This window comes from Sardina pilchardus, chromosome 19, assembly GCF_963854185.1.
Source record: "Sardina pilchardus chromosome 19, fSarPil1.1, whole genome shotgun sequence".
NCBI classification, from domain to species: domain Eukaryota; kingdom Metazoa; phylum Chordata; class Actinopteri; order Clupeiformes; family Clupeidae; genus Sardina; species Sardina pilchardus.
This window is the reverse complement of record NC_085012.1, coordinates 20,346,640-20,363,931: the sequence shown is the minus strand read 5'-3', so window position 1 is coordinate 20,363,931 and position 17,292 is coordinate 20,346,640. Positions and strand designations below refer to the sequence as shown.

Here is a 17,292-nt window from a genome sequence, read left to right as displayed (position 1 = left end):
AAAAGTTTTGCACAGAAATTACACATTTACATTCACTAGATAAAGTTGCTGCTGAGTTGGTGAATAGTTTCCACCATCAAAATAAAATAAAATAAATAAATGCAAAGAAAAATGGGATAAAGAAGCAAATAAATGCTGATGAAGACCAGGTTTTGGTAGCACTGTACTTGAACAATATCACACGCAAGTTATTGTACTGGCATCTTCTGGTACGGATATGTTCATCTAAAGATGAAAGGTTCAAGTAAAGTACTCCCAATTTGTCCACCATTCACAAGCGTAAGCAGCTGAGCACTCTAAAGGCACGTTTAGACTTGCTGTAGACAACGCGTTTGTGTACGCATCATGGCTGCCTCGCGTATTTTGCGGTCGTTTGGTGCGTCGGTCGTGCACGTCGTCGCAAGCGAACACGACGCGTCCGCGAGATGCAATACTGACAAGAAAGTAGGGGGCGATCATTGCCAAAACAAAGTGACTGCAAGGTGCATTATCGACATCAAAGCTGGGGGCAATCATGAGAGTAAACAATGGCACATGGCCACATCCACATCTGATATTAGGCTACTAGTCTCCCCCTGGTGAAGACCTCCAGTAAGGTGCGTAATGCTGCAGCGAGTCTGTACACAGGGCACAGCAGGTCGCACACGGGCGCATACGCTTACGCTTGGTCTAACGGCAAGTATAATCCCAGCCTTATGGATCACAAACTGCTGAGGTACACCAAGGGAGTGGCAGTTAATGATGTTTGTTTGTGTTTAGAAGCCTGTAGACCCCACGGGGGTGGGTTCTCTAACTGGGACAAATGCAGCCCACTGCTAATAATCTTTAATATACACAGTAAACTGCATCCGTGACAGAGAATTCTTTGTCATAAATAATCTATAATTCATTATATAGTCTTTAAACTGTTATGCAAGTACAGTATATAACAGTTGACCTACATGGGTCTTGCCAAATTTCAGAGAGGTCTTTATTGTGAGGCCTCTCTCCAGTATTTTAGCTTGAGAAGCCTCTATGTCAAAGACCAAAGCTGTCTAAAATGGACGGTTTGCTTACAAAAGGCCAAATGTACAGCTAAGTCTGAGTTGGTAGATACACAGATAGGTGGTTTGCCTCCCTGTGTGTAGGCCTCCATAAGATGGGTGTGTTTGCACATTCTCATGAAGCAGCCATGGAGACAGTGGTCTTGGGACAGATGAGCTCTCATAGGCTGAGGGGTCAGGTGACATCATAACGGGCAGCCCATCCACTCTAGGCTGCTTTACAGCTGAAGCAGAGACGATTGGCCCGGAACCCCCATAGAGATTTAGAATTCCATAACACATTGCCAACGACTAAACACACTTGTTCCAAACATTGGTCTCAACTAAAACGGGAGACCACAGTACTGTTGATTCTCCAAATCACCATAACATTTGGTTGCACCTGCCAGCTGACAGGCACGGTCATTTTTCACACTTTTTCAAAGAGACAAACAAGGTCGCCGTGGGACATCAAAAAAGACACATCAAAGGGACAGAATGCTTTGAACATGTTGAGAGTTATGAAGGAAACAAACCATGCGACTAAGGAAAGAAAAACAAAATAATTTCACATCTTTAATGAAAAAAAAAGCTTGAAATGTTATACATGATATAATTTACATCAATCATTTTGTCTCATACTGCTACTCCCATCAGTAGGCTGCTTGACGCAGTTGGCACAGAGGGATCTGCCAGGGTATGCCGTCGTTTCAATGCAGAAGCATAAATCAGCTTTAAATGAATACTGGTGAACTGATCAGAGCCATCTCTGGAACTGCTGTCATTGGAGTGCCCTCTTATGGTGGTCACAGGTAGTGCAAAAGATTCAAATGTGCCACACAAAAGCTCCCCAAAGGAACCTACAATAATATATGTAAATATCTCTGTCAATGTATGTATGAAAAATGTATGTCTGTATGTGCCATCTCCTATGTCTTCGACCATGTATGTGCCATCAATATGCCTGTGACCATGTACGATGCAATGATGGAAAATGTGAAAAGGAATTTCCCTAAGGGAACAACAAATAAACAGACTAACCATGACTGCACTGAATATTTTAGAGGCTTTATTATTCTAACAGTGGTGGGGTGGGAGGTAGCCTGGTAGTAAACCAGACCCTGGAATCTTTCCGATTGAGGCCACGAATAATGAAAATGGCCCAACTCGAGGGGCCGCACCAAGCATGCATTTGAAAATCTCACTGCACAGAATTGGATAACACTACGACCAATGTTCACTCTGACTGATTCTGGACTTCGACACAATTGGATGACACTACGCCCCAAAACAAAAGGTGTAGCGCTGTCGTCATCAGTTTAGCTCAACCACACCTTTTTTGGTTACCACAAACAGTAATGTGCATCATTGCTCGTGGCCAAAGTATCTTGCGGACACAATTCAAATTGTGCTCTCGCGAGCACTCTGGATTTCCAGGGTAGGTGTCAGGTGAACTGGGGGGCATTTTAAGTACACGGTTTAGTTGCAAACCCTGGGTAGGCCATAGTACCCCTTGGCTTTGTTTATACTGGGTCAATGAAGCCAAAGGGCTATTAGGAAGTTAACCGCTTCCTCTGCATTAACTCATTCAGGTTTGTCACTGAATAAATATACACTTGAACCTCCACCACAATCCCTGACCGAGAGATCAGTGGTGGGTAGGGTACTACAAATTTATACTCAAGTGAAAGTACAATTACTCCCTTAAAAATGGAAACAAACAAGCAAAAAAAATCCTTCTTGAGAAAGTAAAAAAAAGTATGTATGTGGCTAATAAAGTACTCAAAGTACAACTTACTCTCAGTTTCTTATATTTGTGAGTTGTGTGGAACAGTGCAAAATAGCCAATACAGGCCAAAACAGCACTTGTTAAAGGGATAGTTCGGGTTTTAAGACACGAAGTTATATGGGTTCCCTGTCAGCAACGTTGTGCATCAGCACTGACTTACCCCCCGACAGCGTCCTGTGAGCCGAGATCCAGCCGGTTTTTGATCGTTTTTGATGCCGGACTATTTTCTTCAGCAGGTTTCTGGGGTCACAAAAGTAAAGTGTTTTTCTTCTCAAAACCATATGCGTTCAACAGAGTGATATATTTGCACCACAAAAACGTTGTCCAGCTGTCAGTAGCGCGCAGTGATAGGAATCGCGAAAAATAAGTAAGTGATAACGAGGTTTGAATTTTTCCTGGACAATGTTTTTGTGGTGCAAATATATCACTCTTTTGAACGCATATGGTTTTGAGAAGAAAAACACTTTACTTTCGCGACCCCAGAAACTTGCCGGACTACTTTCTTCACCATCAAAAACCGGCTGGATCTCGGCTCACAGGACGCTGTTGCGGGGTAAGTCAGTGCTGATGCACAACGTTGCTGACGGGGAACCCATATAACTTCATGTCTTAAAACCCGAACTATCCCTTTAATGGATTGTTAACATGATAAGGTAGGTGCAGTGGGCCTACATATCAAACATAAGAATTGCCTGTTAGGCCAAGGGCTGCCCAGGGTTACTCCCACTATCTACCCCTAATTCCATTTATACCCTTCTCTCTCTATCTTAGAATGGATAATTAAATATTTTTAATTCATTTCAAATGGCCTACCCGTTTAATGTTGTCAAATGCTTTAGAAAAATGCTGATCTGAGAGCAGTTATCAACAAGGTTTTCTTATTGGTAGCCTAGATTCTGCAAATGCTAATGATGTGTCTCTACTCCGACCAACAACCTCCTTATTTAGCCCCCCCCGCCGCGCCTTCTGTTGCTGTCATCTCACCTTAATGTTACCACCACCGGGTTCATACTTGACGTTCTCCATGGAACCCACTTTTGGCTGGCCCTTGACGGCCACCTTGTGAGACTCAATCTTCACATCTCCGCCGCCTAAAAGACAAGGGTGGTCACTTCCTGCTCGCAATGGGATCAAAGCTACTGTACACACAACTAGCGATAGGAACACACACTATTCAGAACAAACAAATCAACAAAACCAATCTCACATAAATTGATAGAGAAGAAAACACACCACAACACACGCACACACACACACACACATGTTCGTGTGGACGTGCACGCACACACACACACACACACACACACACACACACACACACACACACACACACACACACACACATACACACTCACTCACTCACATATGAAAGACACACAGCTTCTCACCTGGTTTGTGCTTAATGTTGTCCTTGGAACCACATTTTGAGGTCACCTTACTAATATCCATCTTCTTACTGAGGATCTGGACCTGCAAATATATGCAAACACTTATAATGCTGAACACCGTCCTGCACATGGCAGAACAGCCATGGACATGCAGAGGTGGCCTTCATGAATCCTACAGAATGGTGAAACTAGTACACTCAAACACGCACGCACGCACACACGCACGTACACACACACACACACACACACACACACACACACACACACACAAATGTATAGTTCATGCATCCTGTTGAAAACTGGGAAAATCCCACATTCATTACACAGAGTTCAGGTAGAATGAGAGTGGGCACTTTGTTCTTAGCACTGGTTGAGCAAAGTGTAATAAGACAGATCAACAGGAGTGGCCAAAGACAGAGACAGTTGGAAGGATTTGTGGAACTCTTGTTAGAGATGTTCACTCTCTAATTAAACAATGTGAAGAATCAAACCAAGAATCATTTGAAGCATTTTCATCCACTGTGCGCCTCCCTTCCAGTTAACGCAATGCTCCCGTAACTCGCAACTGAGAGAAACCATGACAACTCTTTCATTCATTGGCCAGCATATCCCCGCTGTAGTCATTTGAACTGACAGAGGGTGGACCGTGCCGTGCGTCTAAACCACATTTCCTCTGCAAACGAGAATGGATGGGAGGCTTAAAAATGATGCGACGCGGAAGCTTAGAATCCAGGTGGTCTCCATGGCGATGGCTCAATGGACAGCATGCATTCTGGGTAGTTGTGGCTCAGTACTTACGTTCCCTCCCCCAGGAACATGCTTGATATTGTCCTTGGAACCCAAGCGTGAGGTCACGTGGCTGTAGTCCACCTTTTTGGAGACTATCTGAACCTACAACACAGCACCATGGCAACGGGGGGAGAAGGGGCAGCAGGAAGAAGGGGTGGGGTGGGGGGTGGGGTCAAGGGTCACCAGGTTAAGGGAGGGATGGGGGGGTTGTGATAGAGGTGAGACAGAGAGCAGAAGCATCTACAGGCTTTACTTCCCTAAGCCAATCAGACAAGTGCACACTCAAGCCATTCAACCGACATGTAACAGAACACAACACTATTAGTACAATGACTTATTAGTTGGGTTTTGCCTTAGAAACCCCAACCACCAACTCTATCAGGCTAAAAAGGAAACACAGATTCGGGTTAACCCTCTAGGTTTAACAAATGAGCACTACTAAAGTACTATAAGCAAGGAGTGGCAAATGTTGTTGCCAGATTTTGTCCATAATTATCAAATGTTTACCCCTAAATTTAAGCATTATGCATATTAATAACTAATGTTTTCTGGCATCTCTGTTCATACGGTCAATACTCCAAATGTACATTTGTAAACTTATTTAAAATCAATATGGACAAATTCATACCATTACCCTCAAGGTGCTTCTACTCTAAGAACAATGTAAAGTTTATTGTTACTACTTAACCCTAAAAAAACACACAGCTTACCATCTATTAAACAGACACATCCATTAGTCATCAGTAATCACATGTTTACAGGGTTAAAGTGAGGTTAACCAAGAAGCTATCAACACACACACATGTACACACCCACACACACTCACACAAACACACGCATAGACATAAAGCAGTGTTAGCCTAAAGGTTGAGAAGCTAGGAGACAGCCATCAGTCATGATGTGGTTATTTTGTGGTCAGGAAAGTAATTGAGTGACTGTGAGCAGGAGCTGTCAGTTGGCAGACATCCAAACTGAGAGCTCAGTAAGAACAAATCCCTCTTGTGGCCATGGGCTGCATTGCAGGATCCCAGCATCTCACCTACTGCTGAGTCTCATTCAAGATGGGTGAAGAAAACTTCACACTTAACAAATGACAAACAAGCCAGAAAATACCATTAAGTTTACTGAGATCCAGTCTTTTTTTTCCAGTTGTCATTCAATTTCAATATCAGGACCAAGATAAAACATTTCTACTCCACAATATGCTTTACTGATGGCTGTTCTGTTTTTATCAATCTGCTCAGACCACAGCTGACGCAGGACCGGTTCTGGGCTTGAGTCATAACCAGAACCAGAACTGGGTCTAGGCTGCTCTAATGTCAGTTGATAACGAGGCTAGCGTCTACATCTAAAAGGCTTGGAGATTAGCGCTGTAAGCTACGCAGGCTACTCTTCTGTCTTTGCGGAGCAAGTTTCCATTCCAAAGTCGGTCGCCATGCCTTTCAGTAAGGACAGCAAACAAACGTGATTGGCCAGGGGGAGAAATATGTGAGGTCATTTATACGACATTTCCGTTGGCGTCAGCGCGGGTCAAACAAACGGCAGGAAGTTGCTCATCATGCTAGAGACAGCTGCACTGGCGTCATGCGTCAGAACACAGGAGGATGCAGTCAGGAGTTCTCAAGTCTATCTGCACACTGTCTATTCGTCCATGGGTCTTTTTGCGTGTGTGTGTGTGTGTGTGTGTGTGTGTGTGTGAGTACATGTCTGTGTCCGTATGTGTCTATGTGTGTGTGTGTGTGTGCGTGTGTGTGTGTGTGTGTGTATGTCTCTGTCTCTCTCTCTTCCTCTCTCTCACTGTGTATATGCGGAGGATGTGCATTGAAGAATCTTAAACCATGGACAGATAGTAAAGTAGAAGCAATAAGGAAAATATGCTCTGAGGGAAACAGGAAATCAGGAAGTAAAGGTGAAGTTAAGAGAACTCAAAACTCAACAATAATAACAATGGACTAGATAGAGGAAGGGTAAAAGAAAGAGAGAGGGAATGGAAAAGCGCAAAAAACTGAAAGAGAGAGGAGGAGCGACAGAACCAGAGAAAGAGAGTGAGCGATAGAGTGAGAGGTGGAGAGGTTTAGGGAAAGAGAGAGAGTGATATGGAAAGAGAGAGAGTGATAGAGAAAGAGGGAGTGAGAGGTGGAGAGGGTTAGGGAGAGAGAGAGTGATAGAGAAAGAGGGAGAGGGAGGTGGAGAGGGATAGGGAGAGCGAGACTGAGAGAAAGAGGGAGAGAGGCCGTAGAGCTGAAGGAGATACTGAATATGCAGAAAGAGGTTGAGGAGGATGAGAACGATGAGGAAGATGAGGAGGATGAGGGTGATGCAGGTGTGGAAAGTAATGGGATGAACTCACTTTGTCTTTGGAGTCGGTCTTGCTGAGAGACGCCGACACCTGAGGAGACAGCGACCCACCCACCCTGAGTTAATACAGTGCACACAGGAGCACGGCCCGGGGGGTGGGGTGCTGGGGGTGACAGGGGCTGGGCAGGTGTATGGGGTGGTGGTGCTCTACCAGGTGGAAGTATGTACTCCTCAGATTTAACTTATTCAGGTTGGTGGACTGTATATTTCTGTATGTGTCTATGTGTCTGTGTGTATGTGTGTGTGTGTGTGTGTGTGTGTGTGTGTGTGTGTCTATTCTGAAGGGGATGATGTGTGAATCCTCACAGCTATACATTTCTTCATTTTACTGATCACATCAGACACATCTGAAACCTGGTGCTGAAGGACAATAGAGTGTGTTAACTGCTAGTACATGTTTTCATTCATTCAACAAGTGTTCATGTATACACCATCCTTATTTTTGCCCTCTTGGAATGTTAGTGTTAGTGTTCGGCAGCCATTTGAGACCATCTATTCGACAGCCATTTTCTCACAGACACACACACACACACACACACACACACATACGCACACACACACACACATTCACACACGCACACACACACACACACACACACACACACACACACACACACATACACATCTCAGCCAGGGGAGACAGAGTGAGAATTAAGGAGTGAAGAGGAGGTGAGTGATCAGAAAAAGTGATGGTATGTGTATGAATTTCTGAGTAAACAAGTGCAGTGAAAAAGAGGAATGAACAATGGCTATTTGAGAAATCAAGCGTAATAAGAGTTGGAAAACACGTGCAGTGATCTATGTCAAAACTGTCATCAGGTATTCCTTCATCAATATAATTCACAGCATCAAAGGGTGCTGGTGGTCTGTTGTTGGTAGTGCATTGAGTAGCCAGTCAAGCTGAAGTGTTAAATAGAGCTTGGTACAGTGCATGAGAGGAATTCGTAAGCGTCACACAAGCCCAGCTAGCGAGCAGTAGTCACCCAGGACAGGAGAGAGGGAGGGCTGAAGAGCAGCAGGGAGAGTCATGCAACATCATCTTACACACACTGCCATTCACAGGGGCTGCTACGACACAGTTATTTACAAAGGGTGCATCAGGATGTGAAAGCAGGTCACAAGCTTACTATAGACCACAAGCCTATGGATGGATATAGAAAGTGTGCAATAAATAGCTTGGGAGTTTATGCATAGGACGGTGTTCAGTGATAGGTGTCAAATTACTGACTAAAACAGAAAACTGAGTCATGTCGTCACGCCGTCACTGTTCAAATCAAAACATCACCTTAAATCTTAACCTCTATTTATACAACATATACTATGTAACTCTTAACTTAACTTAATCTCTATATATACAACAACATACAATAGTTAACTGCTAACTTATCTTAACCTCTATTTACAGTATACATCATAGTTAACTGCAGACTGGCAGTCCTGTACTCTTCTCTTCTACCGCCTTGGGACCTTCATATGTACTTTTAAGGGAAGAGAGGCAAAGCCCTTTGCCCTACCACAACATTTGATGTGCCCTTCGCTATTTGGTGCCCCTTCAGGTCAGAGTCACAGGTGATAGGGGTTGACCATCTTTACCAAAGAAATGGGACACACTCCAAGTCTTTAAGTATGTGTAATGGGACAAACCCTATGTGTGATAATAAATAAATAAAGTCAGTATTTGCACATCCTGTGGTCTGCACTTCTACTTACTTGGCATCTTAGTGTGCACTTTTAAGTGTGTAAGTGTATGTAATAGGACGAAGCCCACAGTGCCGGCTATCTTACCCTTCCTCCGCCAGGCTGGTGCTTCATGTTGTCCGTGGAGCCGATCTTGGAGCGGGCGGGTGTGGGTGCGGTGGCTGGGCGGGTCTTGGTCGCGGCGCTGGCGCTGGCGGTGCCGGTGCTAGGGCGGGGTGCGCGGGGCACGGGGGGCTTCCTCTCGGGCACGGAGGAGGAGGGCGGGGCAGTGCTGCTGGAGGTCCTGGCGGCGGTGGGGCGTGGGCGGGCAGCGGCCCCAGTGCTGGCGCTCGTCGAGGGCCTGGAGGTGGTCTTGGAGTCTGGAGACGGAAGAGTGTATGGGGTGAGGACATTTTGTGTGTGTGTGTGTGTGTGTGTGTGTGTGTGTGTTTGTGTTTGTGTGTGCCAAGTAAGAGAGAGAGAGAGAGAGAGAGAGAGAGAGAGAGAGAAGGAATACAAGAACAGATACAAGATACAAGATACAAGAACAATAGCAAAGAAGAAAGAAAATATAGTAAATATAATGTGTTGTGTGTGTGTTTGTGTGATTGAGTAAAGAAAAGAATTAAGAAAAGGAGTTGAATTAACAGTGGCCAAAAGTCAGTAAAACTCAAACAAACACTTGAAAAAGAGGAACTAAAGAACAGCTCATTAATCTCTGGGGGGAGCCATCTCTTCTGCGCACAATGGCCTCCAGTCAGCCGTGAAATGACCTTGGATCAAAGTTAGCATCCAGCAAATAACCACAGCAACAGGATTTCTCTGAGGCTTTGCTCAAAAGGTGTTTCAGAAAAAACACCTTCTCATTCCAATTGATTAAAACTACCACTGCATCCTGAATCAACATGTTTAGAATCCACAGACAGCGGTGGTGTACACCCGTTCTCAAGCGTCTTTTCTTTCAGTATTTCACATCACTGATACTTCAGCGAAAGCACTCGACACTGCCTTTACTCTCATTGTCTCAAAAACAAATCGAGGGGAAATCCGGTCACCGCTCACTTGAGGACAGAAGGATTTATTGGAGGCGTTGGGACTGGATTTTACCCATCGTGGTGAGAAAGCCATCAGGATGAGATGTAAAATGTGCTGACCGGAGTGGAGGATTATCCCCCTCCGAACACGCCAGCTGCATGCTCCTACACACATCTCCAACACACTCTCCCAGCCACAAGCCCTGACTGCTAGTCACAGCCAATGGCTTACTCCTCATTTGGCATTAAGGAATATTTCAACATGAGCAAGCTCACAGCATGTTAGTGCCACTCTTGGGATTTTGGAAGGTTCACACTGCTGAGCTGGATGGATATTCATAAAAATGGTGGCCATTCAGCAGTCCAGTCCTGGATCAAGTCTGGACCGAGGTCATTTCTTGATCCCACTCCCTATCTCTCTCTCTCACTCATTTCCTGTCTACTCTACGCTGTCCTATCAATAAAGGCTAAACCCATTCTCTCAATTACGCTTACATTTATTCATTTAGTAAAAGCTTTTTATCAGAGGCGACTTAAAGTACATATGTCAACTACATTACAAGGGCTTTTATCCCCAGAGCAACTGCAGGTTAAGTGGGGGGTTGATGAGTAAAGATGGAAACAGAGGGGATTGGGAGTGTGTGTGTGTGTGTCTATGTGTGTGTCTGTGTGTGTGTCAGAGTGTGTGTGTGTATGTGTGGCGGGGGTGGTGTGTGTGTGTGTGTGTGTGTGTGTGGGGGGGGGGGGGGGGGGCAGGGGTGGTGGGTTGTGTGTGTGTGTGGGGTGGGGTAGGGGGGTTGGGGTGTGTTTGTGTGTGTGTGTGTGTGTGTGTTTGTGGCGGGGGTGGTGTGTGTGTGTGTGTGTGTGTGTGTGGGGGGGGGGGCAGGGGTGGTGGGTTGTGTGTGTGTGTGGGGTGTGTGTGGTGTGTGTGTGTGTGTGCGACGTGCGTGTGTGTGTGTGTGTGTGTGTGTGTGTGTGTGTGTGTGTGTGTGTGCGTGTGTGCGTGTGTGTGGGGGGGGGGGGGGGGGGCGGGGGTGTGCATCCTGACCTGAGCTCCTCAGAGTGCTGGGTTTCTTCTCCTCTCCAGGTTTACTGTCAGTCTTCGCTGCTGCAGAGAGAAAGAGCAGACCAATAGAGACATGAGGACACGGACACACACACAGACAGAGTGTCTGCCTGAGAGGCCAGAGACAGAGCAAGCCACACACAGTACATGTCCTGGACAATATTTCTTGAATTTCCCCTTGGGGATCAATAAAGTATCTATCTATCTATCTATCTATCTATATCAAATGACTGGCATCCCTGGTGAAGTTTAATTAAAATAAGATCATCTTTCGGTGATTTGTCTTAAAGCCATTCCTGTGATAAATCTAAACCGAAATGTTCAGTTTCTAAACTATGTAAAGTATACTAAACTGAATGAATTCTCTCCTCTATATGGTCTATGTGAATAGACCCTAATGTTTTGATGGTATGAGTGTGTTAGGTGTTAAGTAACACACTCCAGAGTGTGTAGATGGGAGGTGTTCAGACTCACCCATGGAGCGCCGTGCTGTCGGAGCGCTGGCTGTGGTGCGGGCTGTGAGTGACGTGCGGGTTGCCGTGGTAGTTTTGCTGGTTGCTGTGGCAGTGGCGGTGCCATTCTTAGTGGCTGTGGCGCGGGCAGAGGGGGTGGCGGTACTCGCCTTTGGCACTGGGGGGCGCCTCTCTGTGGTCGTCTGGATGGAGTGGGAGAGGGGGTGGGGGTCAAGAGGAGGTGGGGTGACCAGGTGACACCAGACTCAAGTTGCACTCAGCGATAAGCAACAAGAGACCATGGAATGCTACTGACATTCAGCAATGGGAAATGACAACATAACTGTTGGCAACGCAAGGCGCCACACGACAAAGTGAAACTAATCTCGACTTTTGAGGCGGCTAGCGATGGACGAAGAGCCAGTCGCCGGTTGTCTGTATGCCACTTCAGTCATTGATGGGAAAACAGGAGATGATACATTGACAGTTGTCTCTGTCATGGGAGGAGGGAACACATTTCTGATCTGGTCCAGATCTGGCTTTGGCCTGGCTCAACGTGAATCTCTATTCAGGATCTCATCACAGGGGATGGGTCGTTTTGTAAGCCTTCAAAATTACACAATGAACTTTGCCCTTTGATTTGTTTACATACATACGTCTAATTCTCTGGACAAGCGATTGAGAAGCTTACAGTTCAGAATTACTCAGTTTGTCCACTGGATGATGAATCAGTGGATCTAATGTAATGTATTTATACTGCTCTACCACAGACTTCCACTAGAGGGGGGTAGCAGCTCAGATATCTTTAGGCCAGATCGCTCTCATTAAATTGATTAAAAAGGATTAATTCATTAACAGATGAAGTATCAAATAACCTCCTTAGAGGGTTACAATTACATTTGAGTTCAGGTTTGCCGAGTTTCTGGGTGAGTTAAGCTTTCCTTCATGAATGTATAACACAAGTGGTCATTTTGAAAACGAAAGTTGGCAAAACAGCAACATTTATTCTTTCCAGTCCTTCCCAAAGTGTTTGCCGGTGGGATTAAATGTATAGATAATAGATTTCTCTCTGCTTCAACACTGCGTGAAACTAAACAGTGTTCCTAGTTCTTTCCTTTTTAAGCAGGTTGCCCCTGGCTACAGGGTGGCGTTGCCATGGTGCTGTAATGTGAGAGAAGCGTGAGGCGTAAGGGAGACTGAAAACCTATATTCTGGCAGTGCTGGCTTCTGACGCCTGATCGCCTGAGGAGAAGACTCTCTCTCTCTCTCTCTCTCTCTCTCTCTCTCTCTCTCTCTGTCCCTCCCTCCCCCTATCCATCTCTCCCCTAAGCTTCTGTCACTCGTGGCTTCAATAACAGTCCTTTTAAACTCACTCCAGAGAGGAGAAGGGACCAAAGAGGTCTGAGACCCCACATCAGACCCAGTGCCTGATGGGATAGAGGAGGGCGACTCTCAGGCAGGGCTGGGGGGACTCTTGGTAGTGTCCTGTTAGCCTGTGATGATGAATGAGGTCAGGTCTCTCATCCCTCCAGATTCCTCTAGTCTACTCCTGGCTGTTTGGGCTCTCTGCTTTCTCTCATAACTCTCCTTTTTTTCCCCTCTCTCATCATCCTTCGCTCTTCTTCTTTCTCTCGGGCAGCTTTTAACTCCACTCATTTGTTTCTCTCTTTCTTTCCTCATCCCCCCTGCGTCCTCTCTATTAATGTGATTGTTGCTCTCATTTCATCTCTCTTAAAGGACAACTCCGGACAGGACTAAGAATGACCTAGGGTCTATTTTTGGACGATAATGAGTGTAAACCTTTGTTGGCGACCAAAACGACATTAATCGGAGTAGTTTAGAGTCAGACCGTAATATGCATTTACAATGAAATAGAATATGCAGCAGCCTTAGGGGGTAAGCTCGCTACATCAAAGTAAATTGTTACTTTCAGCTACTGACAAGGTTGAAAATATCATTACACTTCTGTGCTACTGTGGAGAGGGTCCCTACAGACAAACCGAAGTCATTTTAACTTTGTAAGTGTTCGGAATGTGAAAGTGTCTAAAAAGGACTATTTTGTGCAATCTTTTCCTCTTTTCTCATCTCTCTCACTACCTCAGCTCTCTTCCCTCTCTTCACTAATTCCTTCTGCTCGTGTCTAACATTTCCCCATTTCCCTCCCCATGTGCATTTCAGATTTCCTTTCTCTCGTCTCTATCTCTCCTCTCCACTCCTCTCCTCTCTCCCTGTTCTGCCGTGTTGATAGTAAGCCTCTAACCTGCCACTCAGCACCCTGTTGGCCAAGAGCTTACTGCCTGCTAGGTTTAGCAGCACCAAGTAGCGCAGCGCACCGTGGCTCTTACTGCTGCCCAGATTAATGAGGGACAGTCAGGCAGGGCTTTCACCTCAGATTAGAGACAGAGAGAGAGAGAGAGAGAGAGAGAGAGAGAGAGAGAGAGAGAGAGAGAGAGAGTGAGGGAGAGAGAGAGGGAGAGAGAGGGAGGGCGTGCACAAGAGAGTAGGGGAGAGGGAGAGAAAGAGAGAGATGGGTATATAGAGCAAGAGAAAGAGTGAAAGAAAGACCCCGAGGTAGACCTTTTAGGTAAGTGTAGGGCTTTTCTGCCATTCTGTTGTGCTACAGACAGCAGCGTGGTTTGGGTCATTGAACAGTATCACCCCCTTTTTAGGGGAAAACAGACTGCTTTGATTCAATAGAAAATAATTGTGATTCAACTAAGTTGTCCGTTAAAAAGCCTTGAAAATATTAAATGATAAAGTTAACATAAAGAAAAGCTACAAGATATGGTTGGAGTGGGAGTTATCTGTGTATCAGTGAATTTGGACTACATTTACAGGTTTTGAAATTTCCAGTTTACTAACGAAAATATCACAAACAGACACATTGTGGAACTGTTGTCAATGAGCACACATCTGTTTAGCTATGTTTAGCAAGAAAAGTCCTAATGCTACACTTAATGTTGCACCTTTATTCGCCCCACACATGAATCAACCTACTGTAGGCCTACAATGTCCATACGATTGTATTTAGAACAAGTAAATAGACAAAACAAATAGTTTACTGTGTTACACACTCAAGATTTGCTGCTAACCAGTGATGAAAGTAGGCTAGTTTAAAATTATTGCCGGTACTACTACCACAACTTTCATCGCTTCATATTGTTCACCTCTCCTCTGAATATCAGGAGGGTTGCCAACTTTTAGCTCAGCTTGGAGTGAGATTAGTTGCAGATTGAAGTGCGTATGTACAGCGCACGCCGAAACACACCTACGACATTATTGAATGTATCATTATATGTAGAGCATTCATCAGGACATATTATCTCGCTCACTCTTTCGCTCTGTCATTTCACGCCTTCTGAGGGAATGACAGGTGTCAACTGTGTGGGTCTCACACACTCAATGCATGACAGTTGGCAGCTTTGGCTGTGGCATGTAGCTTCTCTCTTCTCTTTCCAGCCCACTGCCACTGAATCTTTTAATGGTGCGCAGTACTGGACCGTACTGGCCTACTTTCAGCCATGTAGTTAACGTTGTTGCTAGCAAGCTTACGGTCATGAAGCTAACACTATTTGTTCGTTACCAGCCACTTTCGTCTATAACATCAGGATGCTGGAGGTGAATTTGATTAATAAAGTACATAATTTAAACACCTGTCAGTTAAATTAACCTTTTTTTTGTAACTGCTACCAAACATTTACATTCACTTAATGGTATGAGTCTGATTTGTTTTCCCTTTGCATTGATGATGCAAATCCTGCCAGTGTATAGTTTCCTTAAACCTTACATTTTTGGATTAAAATGCTTCTATAGTGCACATTTTGGCAAATAGGACAAAAGTAAAAAAAAAAAAAAAAAGCATCTGATGCAACATGCATTCAAACCTAGAAACTCGACCTGACAGGGAGTACACAAAAGGATAGGACACGTCATGACATGCAACCACCAGCGCCACCCTGGTGCACAGTCAGGGTAAGGCAGTGGGTATCATGTGGGTGAGGGTGATGGGGTGACTCACCTTGGGTTTGACCTCTCTGGCAGCTGTGGAGGAGATGGTAGAAGTGGGGGGTCGGGTGGTGGCGGTTGAGGGCCGCTTTGGGATAGTGGAAGGGGTAGGGGCCTTAGGCACAGGGGCTCTTTTACTGAGGGTGGAGGCAGTGGTGGTGGAGGCTGGGGTCGGACGTTTGGGGGCAGCGGTGGCAGACGCCGATGCCACTGAGCTCGGCCGAGGCTTGGTGGCGACCAGTTTGGTCGCCCCGGCAACGGGCTGCATGGCAGGACAGAACACCAGACGGATGGAGGGAGGGAGGGAGCAAAGGATGAACGAAAGAATAAAGGCAACGAAAAAGAACACAAAACCACACATGGCAAACACAAACATGACAACAGCAACAAAATATGAGCAGCCAAAGCAGCATTTTTTTAACAGTTAAATAATGAACGCCATTAATCCACTCACTGCGGGTAAATACCAGCATTTACATAAACCATCAATACCTGGGGGAGGGGGACTTCTGTGTTCAGTTGGAAAGGTTATAAGCTGATTAACAGGAGTCATTTCAGAAATGACACTGGTGACAGAGTGATTATCCTGATTGCTAAATGACGTTAGAACCGAGACAGTACAACGAGCTGGAAAAGCATTTGTATGTGGACGTGAAAAAAGCGGGAGCGTAAGCAGTTGTGACTGGGGGAGAAAGAAAGAGGCCATGCCCTCTTTTCCTTTGGGGTAGATGGAGATGTGAGATGGGCCTACCTTGGTCTTCTTCTCTGGGCTGCTGAGGTCCTTGCTGGTAGCTGCTGGTTTAGCTGCAGGTTTTTTGGCCTTGTCAGTTTTGTCGCTCTTCTCCGCCACTTTGGCAGTCTTCTTCTCTGCACTCTCTTTCTTCTCGGGCTTCTCGGCCTTGCTTGGTTTGTCGGCTCCTTCCTTCTTGTCAGTCTTGGCTGGTGTTTGGGCTTTCTCCTTTTCAGCTTTCTGCTCTACTTTTACTTCCTTCTTTTCTTCCTTCTTAACCACCTCTTCTTTCTTCTCAACTTTCTCCTCCTTCTTTTCTAATTTTTCATCTTTCTTCTCCACTTTCTCCTCTTTCTTTTCTAATTGTTCATCTTTCTTCTCCACTTTTTCCTCCTTTTCTAATTGTTCATCTTTCTTCTCTACTTTCTCCTCTTTCTTTTCTAATTGTTCATCTTTCTTCTCCACTTTTTCCTCCTTCTTCTCCTCTTTCTTGTCATCTGTTTTTGGACTCATGTCCTGTTTCTCTGGCTTAGGTTCAAATTTGTCAGCCTTTTCCATTTTTTCAACTTCTCCCATCTTATCGGCTTCTTTACCTTTCTCTGCCTTGTCAGTCTCTTTTGCCTTTTCAGCCAGGTCCACCTTTTCAACTTTGTCAGCTTCCTTGGCTTTCTCGGACTGATCTTTCATCTCAGTGTTTTCAACTTTCTGAGGTGTTTCAGGTTTGTCGGCCTTTGCCTTTGATTCGACAGGCTCGATTTTGTCCTTCTCTTTGTACTCGTCTTTCTCTGCCTTCCTGACCGTGTCTGCCTTCTCGTCCTTGTCCATTTTGTCGACATTCTCCATCTTTCCAAACATGTCAATCTTCTCTGTTTTCTCCAGGTTGCCTTTTGGATCGGCCTTCTCAGTCTTGTCTGCTTTATCAAACATGTCAAAGTCGTCAAACGTTTGGAACCCATCCATCTTGTGAGGCTTATCCGTCTTG

The 17,292-nt window shown here is 45.3% G+C and overlaps 1 protein-coding gene across 2 annotated transcripts in view; it reads right to left on the bottom strand.

Annotated features, from left to right (window-relative positions):
• The window catches only part of LOC134066005 (microtubule-associated protein 4), a 33,002-nt gene that overhangs the window by 6,440 nt on the left and 9,270 nt on the right, over positions 1 to 17,292 (bottom strand). Inside the window, exons 2-10 of one of the 2 annotated variants that reach the window (XM_062521162.1) lie at positions 16,332 to 17,292; positions 15,594 to 15,842; positions 11,598 to 11,778; positions 11,106 to 11,165; positions 9,132 to 9,403; positions 7,339 to 7,377; positions 4,998 to 5,090; positions 4,200 to 4,281; positions 3,796 to 3,902 (exon numbers count right to left, since the gene is read on the bottom strand). The exon at positions 16,332 to 17,292 is cut by the window's right edge and continues 1 nt beyond it. In XM_062521162.1, the coding sequence (XP_062377146.1) occupies positions 3,796 to 3,902; positions 4,200 to 4,281; positions 4,998 to 5,090; positions 7,339 to 7,377; positions 9,132 to 9,403; positions 11,106 to 11,165; positions 11,598 to 11,778; positions 15,594 to 15,842; positions 16,332 to 17,292 (2,044 nt within the window). The remainder of the gene's footprint in view (positions 1 to 3,795; positions 3,903 to 4,199; positions 4,282 to 4,997; positions 5,091 to 7,338; positions 7,378 to 9,131; positions 9,404 to 11,105; positions 11,166 to 11,597; positions 11,779 to 15,593; positions 15,843 to 16,331) is intronic. The other variant, XM_062521163.1, reaches the window with a different exon arrangement.